Source organism: Manacus vitellinus, unplaced genomic scaffold, assembly GCF_001715985.3.
Source record: "Manacus vitellinus isolate BGI_N305 unplaced genomic scaffold, ASM171598v3 scaffold_89_pilon, whole genome shotgun sequence".
NCBI lineage: Eukaryota > Metazoa > Chordata > Aves > Passeriformes > Pipridae > Manacus > Manacus vitellinus.
In genome coordinates this window covers 1,311,107-1,327,476 of record NW_021940863.1, presented here as the reverse complement: position 1 = coordinate 1,327,476, position 16,370 = coordinate 1,311,107, and the positions used below count along the sequence as shown (strand labels likewise).

At 34.1% G+C, this 16,370-nt stretch overlaps 1 protein-coding gene across 5 annotated transcripts in view; it reads left to right on the top strand.

The window, feature by feature from the left end:
* The window catches only part of CDH18 (cadherin 18), a 233,620-nt gene that overhangs the window by 88,144 nt on the left and 129,106 nt on the right, over positions 1-16,370 (top strand). For all 5 annotated transcript variants that reach the window (XM_029965024.1, XM_018085831.2, XM_029965023.1 and 2 more), the window contains one exon: positions 13,751-14,045. In XM_029965024.1, the coding sequence (XP_029820884.1) occupies positions 13,751-14,045 (295 nt within the window). The remainder of the gene's footprint in view (positions 1-13,750; positions 14,046-16,370) is intronic.

Genomic DNA, 16,370 nt, shown 5'->3' with positions numbered 1-16,370 from the left:
CCATAATGATAGTCAACTATGAGATCAGTTATGACTAAACCTTTTCTAACAGAGTTTTGTCTACTTTTTCTCGTTTAATCAGTATTCTTTTGCATCATCTCATTCATTCATTCATTTCTTCATTCATTTTCTCTCATGCTTTCTTTTTTTAATGTATTTGGGGTTTTTTTGTGGGGGGATGGTGGTGGAGTTTTGTAGTTTTGTGGAGGAGTTATTTTACAGTTTTTGTTTGTTTGTTTTTTTCTGAGGTAATGGTCCATAGTCAGAGGTACTTGTATATTAACTACTGAAACTCCATGAACAAGGTAGAGATGTTTGAGGAGAGTAAGTAGAATCATCACTAACTAAAATGAAATCATATCCAGAACTAATCAGATAGAAATGTTCATCTATCTTAACATCATTTTTTAATGTATAGGTTTTAAATGCATAGGACATCAGAAAATGTCCCAAGATTCCCTGGTGTGGTAGGGTTCATACTGAACATTCTAGGGCCCAATTGATTTTTTTTCTGAAGCTCCCGAGCCAATGCAGCTTTTACACAGAAAGATATCCTTTTTGCTGCAGAGGCTCCTTGGAGAACATATATATAGGGTGTCAGAAAAGAAGGTATTTTAAAGATTTGGTTAGTAGGTAGTATTTCATAATCTAGTCTGGATACCTCATCAACCAAGGTTTTGAAATATCCCCTCTCTATTCTTCTATTGTGTGAGACAGGGGAGCACGGCCATGGAAAGTTTTGTTCCTCTACCTTAAAAAATAATATTTTATTTTTAGTTTTGTTATTATTGGAGAGGATTATCCAGAATTGGAGTGATGAGAATATTTTTCCTGACCAGATTAGTCTGAAAAAAGTCTTCCATTTGTTACTGAATACATACTGGAACTGAAATTGAAAGCTATCTGAAAACCTGTTGTTAGATGTATCCATATATAGTAACCCATGCTTACTGTTGTCAGGAATAGGTAGCAAAAATTCGTATTCACTAGAAAGAAATTTGCTGGCTTAATGTCAGGTAGTATTTTGCTTTCTGTTTTCACAGGACTTCATTTTTGCCAAGGAGAGTTTTGAGACCAAATAAAACTTGAAAAAATACAAAACTCACAAAAGAGCATGAGGTGTGTCTATAGTGTATGAAGTAAAATTACACAGACATAGGTAAAGCTATAACATTACTACAGTAAGAATAAAATGGAATTAATTTGTAACTAGGTGTAATAATCCCAATGTACTGTGGGCTATGAAACCCCTTTCTAGATTTTTACTATTAATTAAATTTTGCATTTTGAGAATTTTGCAAGTATTCCCTTCAAATGTTAATTTGAATAACAGCATGATACTGAAAGCACCACTTCCAGGAAGAAAATAAATGGCATGCAAACTCATACTTTACTAAATGTCCATGTCCTTGGTGTCTTTCTGCAAAGCCATTATCACAGCCATGTCCTGTGCTTTAAGCTGAGTGCTGGAAGCTTTCTTCTTTATATTAAAAGTTAATGTAGAATTGTGAAAATTTTCTTAATCCCCCATTCAAAAGAAAAGGCAAAATGGGAGTGAAGTATTCTAAAATATTTTTATTTCTAAACTGTCTTTTCAAGTGGACCAGGATTGCATGTGTGCTGTATATATAAAAAGGTGTGCATCTACCTTCATAGAATTAAATGTGGATATTTTGCTGGGGCAGGGCAGGTCAGGTTTTTAAGCTGAAAATGCGTTTATTTCCTGTCCGTGGAGATGTGTTTAGGAAAGGCTGAAACACAGATGGCCCTGAGAAAGAGAGCTCCTTTGAATTATTTACTTCAATGAAAATTCCACATTGTCCACGTTAATTCTAAAAGCAAACAGTTTTAATTTGGGATTTTTTCTATTAGAAAATTTCCTGTTGCATGTTTCTATAACTCTCTATTTGCTGCAGAGTTTTGCACTCAATTGCCCTTCCAAAATTCTCCATATCATAAAGCAAAAAATTTAAATGCTATGAGCTTATATTTTAATTTTCATGTGTCGTTGACATCACAGTTTAACAGACTTTTTATCTCTTATTTTAATAAGTGATAGCAGTGAATGGAACACTGTGTCTGGGACTCCTTAAGTGTACAGAAAGGGAACATTAGTGTTACACATTTGAATTAGATGATGATGAACATAGGACAGTGCTAAATCAGAAACATAAATTTTGTGTTAAGAGTAACATGCAGAATATATTGCTGTTTGTTTCAGTGAATCGATGAGCCTCTAACTTGCTTTGTTGAAATGCTTTCTGTTAAACACTATCAAAGGGTAACCGGAAAAAAGTAGTTCTCCACTAGGTTTTTCTTGTGATAAATTCAAGATATTTCCATGGTCGGGATATATCTCTCCTACAGAAAAATGAAAACAAGTTCAAGTATCAAACATGTATGACTTTACAATGGACAGCAAAGAACGTAAATATTTTTTTAATGAGAAATTTAGAACTTTGAGAAGAACATTTTATTTCATTTTAAATATCCATTTATCTAAAACTATGTAAAAAAATTCTTCAGCCCACTTTCCATGGTTTTTAAACATATGGTAGAATTTTAATGTAACTTTAACTAGAACAATAGTAGAATATCAAATATTACACAATTTACATCACAATCTCATCTACAGATACTTCTTGTATATCCCATTATAGAAAAATATATCACATTTGCTTTTAGAAACGGGCCTTTCGTGAATTAAACACAGAAACAATTAAGCATTTTTCAAATTTAAATGTTAATTTCTGGAAATTTGGAGGGCTTGGTCTCTTTGGTTACTATTTCAAAAACCTAGCATACTTTCTTATCCTCATTATTAGGCTGTGTGTTGTCAGTCATATTGAAGAATAGGTGTTGTCCATGAAAAGATAGAAATTTTCTGTACTGTGCCAAGAAGATATCATGCAGTACTTGCAATTACACTGTCAGGTGGAAAAAGTAGCAAAAGATTACATGTTACATGAGGCCTCTGTAGGAGTGCTGTTAATTCAAAATGCCAGTCAGTCATAAATTGTAATATACAATTGGTTTATAAACATTTTCAGAACTTGTGTTTTACTTGTCCAGAAGTTGTACTGAACTAAATGTAAAAAATTAGGGCTTTATTATATCTTACAATCCAAACCTTACAGTAGTGGCAGTACAGATATTTATGGACTGATGGGTGTCATGGTAACTCTACAGAGGAATACAGAAGCAGTAGCACAGTAGCCCTTTGGAAAAAATGTGTTCATTGGTAGGAATTACCTGATTAAAAAAACCCTTCAGCTCAGAAATTGTATTTCTTCTTGACAATAGTTATGTGAAGTAGGGAAATACACAAAAAGATTCTAAATTTCCCCAGTTTACATTCATGCAAGATCCAGAAAGCTTTTGTAACAGTCCATAAAAAGCATACTAAAGCTAAGGACAATTGTTTACATTCCCATTCACTGCCATTCACATATCATTGCTATGTTTGTATTTCTTTATTCCTACTTGTAAAAGCATAGTTATCATTGTAACAGGATCACTTTGTCACTTCTTTATTGCAGTCATTACATGACTTATATCTGTGAACGGGGCTTCTGCTGTAAACATGAACATTTGCCTGACTTATACAACAAAGATGTTGAAAGTAGCAACAGTTTTCCATTATCAATGGATTTTGAGTCATGGGTGATCTTTTAAATCTGTGGAAACATTTCTTCAATGTGATGATGCAGAGTTCTTTTCCTATGTCATCTAGTACTTTTTGTTTCTAGCAAACAGCAAGAGTTCTGCCTTATATGAAGAAGGAAAGTATCTGTGATCAGAAAAAAGCAATTTTTTTACAAATCTAAATTTCAGCCAACAAGAAGAAAAGCTGTAGACTACATGAGAGAGATTAAATGGCATTCCAGATGCAAACCCAGAAAATTACTTTATGTGTTTAATGCTGTATAAGCAGTGAATTGAGACCCCAAGAAATTAATATTCTGATATTCAGTATTGTGATATCACTTTCTAATATTTTAAAAGTATATAACAAAGAACTCTTAACAAATAAAATTACAAACAAATTCCTTCAATAATGAAAACATGTATTTCTTTTACGTGGAAAAAGCATTAACATGAGTTGATACAGAGCTCACAAAAATATGGAGATTCAATCCTTTTGAAATGATGATATATGAAGTTCTTGATGACACATGGTAGTGGGGTCTTTTCAGTTTCTTTAGAATGAATCACCTTTTTCACCTGAAATAGAACCCATTGGACAGTAGCTAACCTGTTTTCTTTCCACAGTCTTACAATTTTCTCAACAAATTAACTTCAAAGAGATCGAAACCAAAAATGTGTGAAAGATTTTTGGAAGGATGGGATAAAAGGAAGCTGGTAAATTAATTATCTCTCCTTGATCCTTTCCACATAATACTTTTTTTCCTAATCAAACTCTGTAATTTAGAAAGTAATCAAGTCCCTGGCACAAAATTTCCTCTAGTTGATTTTACACAGCTCACAAAAACTATATCAGAAAATCACACATTTACTTTTTATCTTCACAGTATTGTTTAGGAAGAGCAAAGTAAAAAGAATTAATTTAGAATTTCACATCAGTACCCAGCAGAGTTGTTTTTCCAGAGCTTAAATATTAATGTGCTGATCTTTCATAGAGTAAACAGTATTAGCTGTAGCACTATCAAACAAACAAGCAAATGAACTGTACTTTCAAAAAGTGAGTTTGAGTACTATTACACTTACAGCTATGTGTTCCAGTGAGCTATTTCTATCACTCTCACTAAAATCAGGAGAGTGCATGGAGATCAGTAATATACAATTCATTGGTCACTGTTTTAGAGAACTGATAGTTCTTTCTCATTTGGAAAAATCTAAATAATCCTTAGGTTGGCATTCTTATTCAGTAAAGGCATATATACCTTTTGTTTTTGCAAGATCCTATTAAAATGGATGTGTTCCTTTTTTGTCTTCTGTACTGCAAATGGAAAGGAAAAGCAGAGTTTGATTCTCTCTTTTTGCACACTAAAAAACAAAATAAAATACTGCCATGAGAGTAGCTTGACTGAGCAAGCACCAGACACGAAGGTCAAAAGCACCTGTAGAAAGTCTGCAGAAACAGTGTGTGGAAACAGTAACTCTGTTTTTATTCAATCTTTGTCACAAATGTGTAATGTTTTTCAGTGACGAATAGCTTTTTGTTGCATCAGTGATTTTCCAAGTCTGGAACTTTTGTATCTCTCGGGCCTTTCTAAAGAGTATATGCACTTACCATTTTTCTGACCTAGACCTTTTCGGTGTCCCAAGCAAACATCTTTTCATATGAAAGCAGGCTTACTTCACCAGATAATGCAAGTTATAATATTGGTAAGTAGGACTACTTTTTGCATCTTTGATGTGTAACGTGACTATGTAGCTGAATGGTCCAGCATTTACAAACAAATGTAAACCCAGTGCTTTGGGGGTCTAAGTAAATTAGAGGTTTCCAGAGCCCATGCTAGAAAGTAGTACCATGAACTGAAACACTTTCACTGTATGCTTGTACCCATTTATAGGAATGGTGAGATTTTTAAACGTGATTTATACTGGCGTATATTAAATTATTTATTATAATTTAATAACTCAATCTAAAACAAAACATTGTTCTTCCAATGGTGATGACGTGTGGCCACGGTTTATTTTAGTAACAGAGTATCATCAAGTCATTTGGATTCAAATTTAGACAAATTTATGGCCCTCCTACATGGATCTGGGAATCTAAGTTATTACCATGATTACAGATTTATTGATTGTAAAGTGTGATTTGGTGACAGTAACTGTGAGGAGATGCTGAAAACTGCAGAACACTCTGTTTTATGAATTTGTCTAAAGAGCATGAAATACAGTTTTCTGCATGGCTTAGTAACATCAGAGGGGGGAAAGGAGTCATGTATTGCAAGAGCACAATGCTATGAAGTAGTATATCATCAACACGTGCATAAACTCCTTGTTCATACACATTGGAGTCAGACTTTTGGCTACCATATGAACAAACCTAGCGAAAATCCAGCCTAGATCTTGAGAATTATTTGGCTGAATGAAACATTAATTTAGAGCCTAACTTGCATCTCTCATGGTGTAATTTACTCTTTTTTTTTTTTTTTAAATTGATGATGTTTTTTCCAAAGGAATAGAAAAGATGAGTTTCTAAATGTTCTGAAATTCTATTGCCTTCCAGGAATAATTTTTTTAGGGCATCAAGAATCCACCTCCCCACACTCTTTCTCTGGGAGTTTCAAAAGTCAGCATTTTTTAGGGTTATCACAACTGGATAGACTAGAATCTGGTTTGGGGCTTTTTAAATATGAATTGTTTTCTTATTTCTCAGTAAATTTGGTTCAGTTCAAGGCTGTGAAACACTTAAAAACATCTAAACAAATATACTGTGTAAATCGTACTTGCTGGAAAAGAGAATAGTTTCTGTGCCCATCATAGCATTTTCCCAAGTAAAAGATGTCTGAAATGAAAGCTTACTGCTGTGAAGAGAGTTCAGATGAAAACTTCGCCAGAGTGGAATTGTTTATCTTCTGTATACATTTAGACACATAGTACACTGAAAGAACAATTTTGGATTCTCTTTTTCTTGAAAATACATAGTGTTCTTTGAAAACAAAATGATGGTTTTATACATAAACGTTTTCTGTGGTGTTTTAGGATTAGTTTTTTTGTTTGTCATTTGCTGGAGTCCTTTTGTATAGAGAGAAAAATAGAAGTTAATGTTGACCACTTGTGGCAGCTTTAGTACACTTGATGTTGTTTCAGATGTGATTGTCTATGTACCTGCATTCTTCTGTCATTACACACTTGTAAATAGCTGCAACAAAGGAGCTAACTTCAGATAAGCACATCTTTCGAGAACAGCTGTTTGTTTGCTGCAGTGTTATGTTGTGAAGTTAATACTGTTTCAGTTGTGTTTTTCCTGGATGATTGCAATCCAATTATTTTTCTTCTGTCTCAGAAAACTCATTCAGCAGATGGGGGAAACTGCGATTCTGCATTTTCTTCCTCTGTTTGACAAGGGTGTGGAATAGCTTCTTCTCAATTTGCGGACACTGATATGGGTAATAGTTATCTCCTGGGCTAATGATACCCCCTGAAAATTCCATCAAAACATGTGACATTGCCCAGAGCAGTGTCTTTCATTAAAATATATATTATGACTCAGACCAAAGCAAGCAAGTCTCTGGCAAATCTAATGAAGCTTTTACTGCATAGGCACAATGAACATTTCAGTAGTATCAGCTAGACTTTGATTTTGCAGTATGCACCATCCAGAAAAATTTTATATGTAGTTTTTGCTACTAATATGTTATTCTATAATTTCTTTTAAATGAAATGTTTTGTCTACACAAACATCAAAGGAAGTCAAAATGATTGCAGTTATTATTAGATAGAAGATTAAAATATTTTACTCAGTATTTTAGTGTTCTACCATTATACATATCTACATTTTGAAGTTTTTAGTGACACATTAAACAGTTCTGTGTAATAAAAGTAAAGTAACATGCTACATTCTTTTTAATATATTCCTCTATGGTTTTCTAAATTTCATAGCTTATGTTGTTTGGGGATAATTTCATCATTCCTCTGTGTTGGTAGACTTTGCTCCGGTCGTGTTATGCTGGGGCCCTCTTGTCAAGTTAAACTTATAGGCAATGACAATAGAACCGAGAAGAGGAGGTTCTGCTGCTTTCCTTGAAAGAATGTGGTGCTCTCTGAACAGAAGACAATATTTAATTAAAAATATATAATGATAGTGTCACTACCAGAACTTAGGTTTTGATTTTGGAATGCTGTTCATATTACTTTTGTCATTTATCATTTTTCAGCAATAATTTTTAATTATTTGCAGTTATTTCAAAGTACTTAAAGTTTATATGTACATAACCACTTCTACTCTGATTAAATTCATTAGGTTAGTGCTACAGTTCTTGATTTTTTCAAATCAACCTTGGATTTGAGTTTAGTATATGTAAGGGAACCTCTTCATATTTATTTTTCTTAACAGAACAAGATATATCTCATATCCATATCCAAGAATTTATTGGTAATCCAATTAAAATATTGTAGAAGTTGTAACTAACCCACTTAAAATGCCACCCACATAACCAAATTATTCAATCAAAGAAAAATGGAGGAAGCAGTTACACAGCTAAATCACTAATGGACAATTCTGCTTTACAACTGCCTCTCTTATGCAGGTTTCTTTCTCTTCTGGTCAGGCACGGTTTCCTGGTTGCGGCTTGTTTTCCTTAGGAAATCACAGGGGAACATGATAATCACTATGAGTTGTTAGCGTTCCACATTCCTAGTAGAAGCAAAATGTTATCTTTCTTCTCAATTTTTTGATTGGTTTTGTGGTACTTGTTGATGTACTTCTTTCCTATTGGGCCCCGCTTCTGTACTGTCCAGTAGTTTCTACCTGTATGTGGTCATTTGCTTAACAATTAGGTATCTTTAAATATTTGGATGTATGAAGTGGCTCAGCATTAGCTAAACAATGAAAATGCATGAAGTTGATTGGTAGTGATAAGGCCAGTAACTAAGAAGCAGTCACTTGATGTTTGGGTTTGTGATTAGCTTGTAGCCACCGTATCGTTTTGCGGATACTAACAGTAAAATGCTGTAGTATCTGGGCAATTAACCTTCGGTCTGTGAATCCACCAGTTAATATGCTGGTACATAAAAAAAAAGTATTTAAAGATTCATGGTATCAAAATTAATATATGACTATACAGAAAATTCATTAACTGAAATATTTGATATAACTGTTCAAATCATGCCTTTGGTTAATGTAGCCCTTCTACAGTTACTGCAGGAATACTAAAAGAAAATTAGGCATTTAAATGGACTGATGAAAATAAAGTTTGAAGTCTTAGCAAAACAAGGACATCTTGGTTGCTATTCTGCAAAATCAGTCATACAGTGATGATATAGGCTGGCTATAGATAGAGGAACCATCATAAATTATCCTGAATGCAGCTTGCTATTAAGTATATCCAGTATAGCCCACTGGGTTGATAAAGGCGACATTGCAGATGTGCCCATTGACTATTATTTTCAGTTTCTTCTTCTCCTAAAAAATTCAGAGAAATAAGGACAAGAGAGGATGACCAGCAGAGGATGAAAATTAAATACTTTCTGGAACCTTCTGGTTCTGGACAGAATTAGAATATTTAATAGATATATCCTGGTAGAAGCATAACCAAATCAGCAGTAATATTTGCAGAAGCCAACCCATCACTTAGGATAGAAACCACATTTCCAAAAGGAATTCAGAAGCCTACATTGACTGCAGTTTGGGAGATTGGAAATGTTGCTGTCCGGGATCAGCAGAATGAGGAAGCTCCCTGGGACTGGGACACTGGAGATTCCCCCAGGTAGGTCATGATCAGGCCAGCCAGGAGCAGGGAATCAGGGGTATCAGGGCAGTCCCTGCCCCAGGTACCTCCCTGGAGATTGAGCCAAGCTGATGCTGGGAAGGGCAGGGCTGTGGGGAGCTGGAGACCAGCTCTGCTGCAGCATTGCTGGGGCAGACGCTGGTGCCTCTTGGGTACTTCAAAGAGGTCCTGAGCCGTGGGCAGGGTGGGGGAAGCCTTGTCAGGCTAGAGAGGGCTAAGTGGTAAGTGCAAACTGCACTAGTATCTAGTGGATAACTAGGCAAAATATTGATCTGCAAAGGAATTTTTAAAATAGTGTTTGGGGTCTAATGTGAGACTGCTTAGGGAAGCAAGTTGGAACAATTAAAGAAGAGAAAAAAAGGTTCTTTTAATCATAGTTAAACAATTAATATCACAGATCAATATATAATCATCAGACTATCATGGAAACTAAGATCTATTAAAAAGCATTTTCAGTAATATTTTCATAATCATAGTTAAAACCTCTCACACAGATATCAGAAAGCCATGTTCTAACGTTTGGCATATTTCCCTAGTATCTCTTTTCAATGCTTATTTCTTACCTCATGTTATGGTAATCATGTTTCAGTTTGCAATGCCTTTGTATTTCTTTTTAAATTAAGAGACTGGCGCAGCGTTGCATCTTTCTGTCTCTGACCAACAGAGCAGAGAAAAAAGTAGCACCAAATTTTGTGTTTAAGCTATTGATTCACATTGCTACAGCACGTGAGTGTCTCATCCTCTAGTGTAAGCATGTTCTTGCAGTAGTGATGGCAGAGGTTGTGGCATCTCATTGAAATGTAATGACCGCACACTTCCTAGGGATCTGGTTTGAGATGACTTCCCCAGGTCACACAAGTTGGATCTGAACTGGTGAGCAAAACACGGGTTGGCTTGCATCTACATTGCTTAGTGGCATCCTCCTCTCTGTCAAATTAATCTGAAAGAGAAATACCTATAGCAGGTCCCACGAAAAGAGAAAGTCCACTATTGTCCAGCTAGATTTTGCTCCCTTGATGTCTTTTATAAATTATTATAGACATAGCTGCAGAAATACACTCTCCCAAGCCCTGTAGTCGTAACCTAGGTGATGAATCGCATTTATTCTAATTGGAAATGCTTTTGTAGAATAAACCACATGTTGTGGAGATGATTTCCTAGTAGGAATGGAGAAGAGAGAAGGGCATCATGCTCAGCACATGAATCTCTCATTAATGTGGTAGGCATTGTCTTAAGCAGGGATTCTCAGGGGCTCTTTTCAGCACAACACATGTTGTAAATAAACATTTGAGAGAAACCTAGATATTTTTCTACTTGGACCAGTTTGTACCGAGATGGAAGAATTAAAGAAGACAAACAGTTCTTTAATCTTTATTTTGCAGAAAAACTGAAATATAAACCAACTGACAAAAGAAAAGGTCTTTTGCTATGCAAAATCCTCCCATGTGAATTTAAAATTTAGCATTAGAAATTAAAAGGCCTAAATCAAAGTGCTATATTTCAAGCAATATAAGAAATATCAGGAGGTAAGGAAGCAGGAACTTCTCGTAGATTTTACTTGTTTTCACTTGTTGCCATACAACTGAAGTTTAAAAGATCTAGTTGCAAATGGAAGGCTTTCAGTGATTATTAATACCCAGATAACATTCTTCTAATGATATCACTACTCACATTTTTCAGTTGAAGTTTGCTGGATAACACAATGTTTAGCAGGAATAATATATAATTTGTTGGCTGTGAAACCAGCTGAGTATCTCTCGTGTTTCTTAAATTTTCTTGTTAGATGTAAAAGCCATCCGACTAAAATGTACCTGGATTTTCTTCACTGATGACAAGTAGAAGCAATTGTTTCTTTACAACAAAAAGTATCTAATGTTATTAATTTTTCAGAATGGTCCATCCATTTCATGCCATCACAGTGAATTTGTGAACATGCCTTTCTGCGGTATGGTATTGGAATGCCATTTGTATGTTCATATTTGGGGTTTTGAAGAACCTTACTTCTTAAATTCTACAGCAGTTCTTTATTCTATGTATTTCTTACCTAGCAATGTAACCAATTTTTAATTGTTTCATACTTTCATAATTCCAGTTATTGATGCAGTGATTTTTGCTGGGATCTCTATCTGATATATCTTAATATATTTTAACATACTTCTGTGGAGGTAAAAGGAGAGAAGTAGGATAGAGATTCTTCTGATCTTTTTCAATTTGGTATAGTTTTGAGTTCCTAATATCTTCATAAACTCAGCAAATTTGTCCTTTTCCTCTTACCATTTGCAAACACTATCACTTAGAGCTCATTTTATCACAAAAGGAGCCTACAGCAAGAGGAAACAACTCCGATGGTTTCTGAAAAATCAGAATACCAGCAAACCTAGGCTAGAATACAAGAGTACCTGCTACTCTTTGTTTTTAGGAATAAATCACTTCAAAGAACATTTTTACTTCATCATAAGAAGTTTGGATTCCTGGTATTTTGCATTGAGTGAATTATTCCTTTGTTAATAGAATACAGTGTTATTCTAAGGATAAGAAATTATTAATTTTGCCAATGACTACTGTAAATGAAATGTGTAAGACTGTTCTGCTGTTGTATAAAGGCAAAGCCAAAGTCAGACTCTTTTTCTGCTTCTTTTTTTCTTCCATTTTCAAAATAAAACCAAAACCAACAACAACAACAAAGAAAGAATAAAGGATCCACTGTGGTGACTCAGTCGTGTTTTGGTTATTCTGTTAGATATTCTTGTGGCTTGCATATAGTGCATTGACTGATTTATATGAGCTGAAAATCTTAGATTTATTAGATTTTACCTCTCCAAGGCCCCCTACAGTAAGATATAAATTATGTGCAACACCATAATTTCATGGATTTAATACACAAGATGAAAAATTCCATCAAGTGACATATGCTTACTGCTTTTACAAATAGCAAGGTAGATAGTTTTAATGGCAAGACAGAGACCTGCAAAAAAGGTACGAGTAGCATGTGAGAAAATAGCAGCATCTCTGTATCTTATGTTTTAAGTAAGAAAAAAGATGTTTTCTACCCTACAAGTCTTATTTCGTCTGTATCCAATCCTGAGTAGTTTTTGAACTGAGAATGAAAACGAGTCTGGAAACTGACACCTTGCATTCCATTAATTAAAAATAATATCTTTCATTCTGCTTCTGTTTTGCTCGGATTCTGTATAAAAACTTAGTAATGCCACATTGCATATACTGAGAAATAGTCAAGGCAGTAGGATGAGTGTCTTCTTAAACAGAAAGTTTCCCTTCTGATTTTACAACACAGTATAGCTGCACAGTACCCGAGGCTATTCATTTCCACATTTTCACTTTCTTTTAATTGTGCTTCTGAATAAATACATTCTGTTCTCAAGGTCATTTCAAAGAAAAAAACAAACCCACAAAACTTCTCAGTTTGTATAAAAATCATCCTTCCTTTTCAGACAACACATATTCTTTTTTAATCTAAACAGGTAATTCTTTAAAGTCAGGTTAGAAGCAATGAGACTTAATGGGAAGCTGTTTCATGTTATCTCATGTTATAACCAGTGTACTTAGTGGCTTTTCCTCCCTCCTTTCCCAAATAAATAAAAGCTTTATTCTACTCAAGGAGGGGGTATAATATATTTAATGAATATTTCATAGCACAAACTGTGTGTTATGAACAATAAAAATGCTGGAAGTATCAGTCAAACTTCATTATCTAATTATAAATAATTTAAATACAAGCAAATTGTTTGATTTTCTGATTAAAAATAAACAAACAAAATCCAAAGAAAATGCCTGTGTTTTGCTGTAGGAGAGAGTAATCCTGGACAGACATCTGCCTCTGTCACACTATGCAGTTTCCTTTCACAGTAAATGATGTTGTCCTTGCAGACACAGAAGAAAATGTAGGTGATGAGACTGAAGTACCACCATTGAAGCAAACAATCCTCAGTGTGATTTCATGCAGTTCAGTGCTTAAGACAGGGTTTCTAGCAGTGAGTGCTGTAAAATAACTACTAGAAGGACTAAAACCAAAACGAAATAAAACAAAAACCACCCCAGTTACTAGAATATTCTTGATTTTGATTTTCTAGAATGGACTTAGAACCCAAGAAATCTCAGTTTAAGAAATCAACTATGCTGGATGGAAGTAACCCTGAACAAAATTATTGGGTTGCCAGAAAGAGCACATGAGAAATTATGGTAAAGAGATGGAAAGGGTAAAAACTAAGTAGAGGGGTGCTAACAGTAATATAGTTGTTATATCTTATGTGCAATAATCTTTAATGAAATGTAATAATTATCTTATGTGATTTTTTGTGTTTCTACAGCTGCATTCAAACTCCGACAAAGGTGATGGATCAGTCAAATACATTCTCACTGGAGAAGGGGCAGGGACTATATTTATTATTGATGACACGACTGGAGACATCCATTCAACCAAAAGCCTAGATCGAGAGCAGAAGACACACTATGTGCTTCATGCCCAAGCTATTGATAGACGGACAAACAAGCCACTTGAGCCTGAATCTGAATTTATTATCAAAGTGCAGGATATCAACGACAATGCACCAAAATTTACAGATGGACCATACATTGTCACTGTGCCAGAGATGTCTGAAATGGGTAAGGAAAAGAAACTGTTCTATTCAACAGTGTTTTAATAAGTGAAAATGCCACTACTTTTTGTCAAAGTTATAACACATCCTCGTATCATTGATTGTACGTTAAAGATATTACAATTAAGAAGAGATTATAAGAAAACATGAAATGCAACCTTGTATGTTACTTGTGACATTCATAGTAAGCAAACAGTGCACACACAAGATGATTGTAAGAGGAGAGTCACTCTTAATCTTGAATGTTTTAACATACATTCCTGGGCAAATGGTTCTTTGCATGCTAGAAACACGATATATTCATATATCCTCATTCAACTACACACTTTGTGGCATTCTCTTATGTATACAGAAGCAGTCTGCAATTCACAGAATTAAACAAATACAAAGGAATAGTAGTTTCCTAGATGGTGGTTTCCTAGATTATTTTAGACATATATTTATTTATCTTTAGTAAGGTTCTTATAAAGTGAAGTTCTAAAAAGTACTGATCTTTCATTTTCCTGGTTATGTAGTTCAGATATTCTTTAAGGTACTACATTAAGCAATCAATTTTTTTTTTATTTAATACTTCTCTGGTGTTCTAATTATTTTATAACTTTCCCCTAATAGAGGAATTGCCAACAAAAATTTATGTAAGTATAGAAGGGCAGTATTTTTATGAATAATGTCATAACACCTCTGTGTGAGTTACTACAGTGAGTGCACAGAGCTTCCAGTAAAACTATTGTGAGTCTGTACAAAACCTCTTCAACTGTCTTTGATAAATCACTGTGGCACAAAGCTTTACTGTTAGAGTTGCAGTTCATTTCAGTAGCATCTAAACTTTATCTCAGTTATCTCTCATTACACCACAGACTGTCTTAATGAGAAATTAATTTCCTTTATCAACTGTCTCCAAAAATGTGTAACTCCATCCTTTTCTTTCTTCAGTTTCCTTTATCTTTAATGGAGACCATTTTAATTGATTATTTCCTTCCTCTTTGGAAGCCTTTTATTTTCTGCATAGGGGGAAAGACAGTGGAAAGGAGATCAGTATGATCCTCAAAATCAAAATTACCTAATATTATTATTATTTTTATTTGTATTCTATTTATGAAAGTTTTCTTTTTTTCTTTTTCATCCTCTCAAAATGGAGCATTCTTACATAAATGTTAGTCATAATTCTTCAGTAATCTGAACTGTGTATTACCATACAACTACATCATACAAGTTACTGTTTCCCAAAGAATAATTTGAATAGATAGTCTGGAATGGTATTTTGGATTATAAACCAGAGTAGATTATGGTAAAATAATGAAGTTTTAGTGGTAAAATAAGACATTAATGCACGTTTTAAAAATAAAATACTTTACTGGTTGTACCTGAGGCAAGTCGTTAAATATTTATTTCACAAAACTTTTGTGTTCTGTGAATAAAACTGAGTTTTCATATCGCATCATACAGGTATGCATATGTTGTAGGTATACATTATATTTTTCATTGCAAATTTATTATCGCTATCTTTTTCTCTCACTGATTTGTTTGTATTTGTTGCATACTGAAAGAATTCTATTGCCTGCAATTTCAGGAAGACTAATTCTATTATTATTTCCACAGGATACATTCTTTGTGTCAAATTATGGGGATATCTGTGCCACTTTTATTTGTTCTGTAATTAACATGTTTTATGACACTTAACTGCAGAGTATATACATAACTGAACTTCTTGATGTTATTTTATGGATTTCTAAGGATGCTTCACTACTTTAAAAATTTCTTATGGTTTTCACACGATCAACGTGACCTTTCAATGTTACTGTGTTTCTGCAACAGTCCTCATGCTGAATGGTGGTATTTCTGATCTCCATTATGTTGTTTAGCATCAGCAACAGGTTCTTATTTGTCTCCTCAAGATATTAGGTGGTATTTCCCCCACAATTTGAACTTTTCTCAATCTAGTTGTAAAAGCTGTAGGACCTTTATGACCTTTCTGTTTTTTTAAGGTCACTGACAAGAACGTATTCACCGTGACACAAAGTGAACATACTTTATCCTTTATGTACTATTCTGAAAGAGCTGAAAGAAAACACCTATTCCTTACCTTCATTGAACCTTTTCCCTAAAAGTTGGCTCCAGATCCAAGGTTTATATCTGAAATTATTTCTTCTGCAGTGTAAAAAACTCAGTTTCATTGACAAATCTGTGACATCTTTTAAGGTTTATGAAAGTCATCTTTATGTAAATTAAAAGGAAATAAGAATTTTTTTTAATCAGTAAAAGACTTTCATATGTGTTAATTGTCAGCTGCAAAATGAGTGAAACTCTGCATATTAAGCTTTTAATGCTGAGG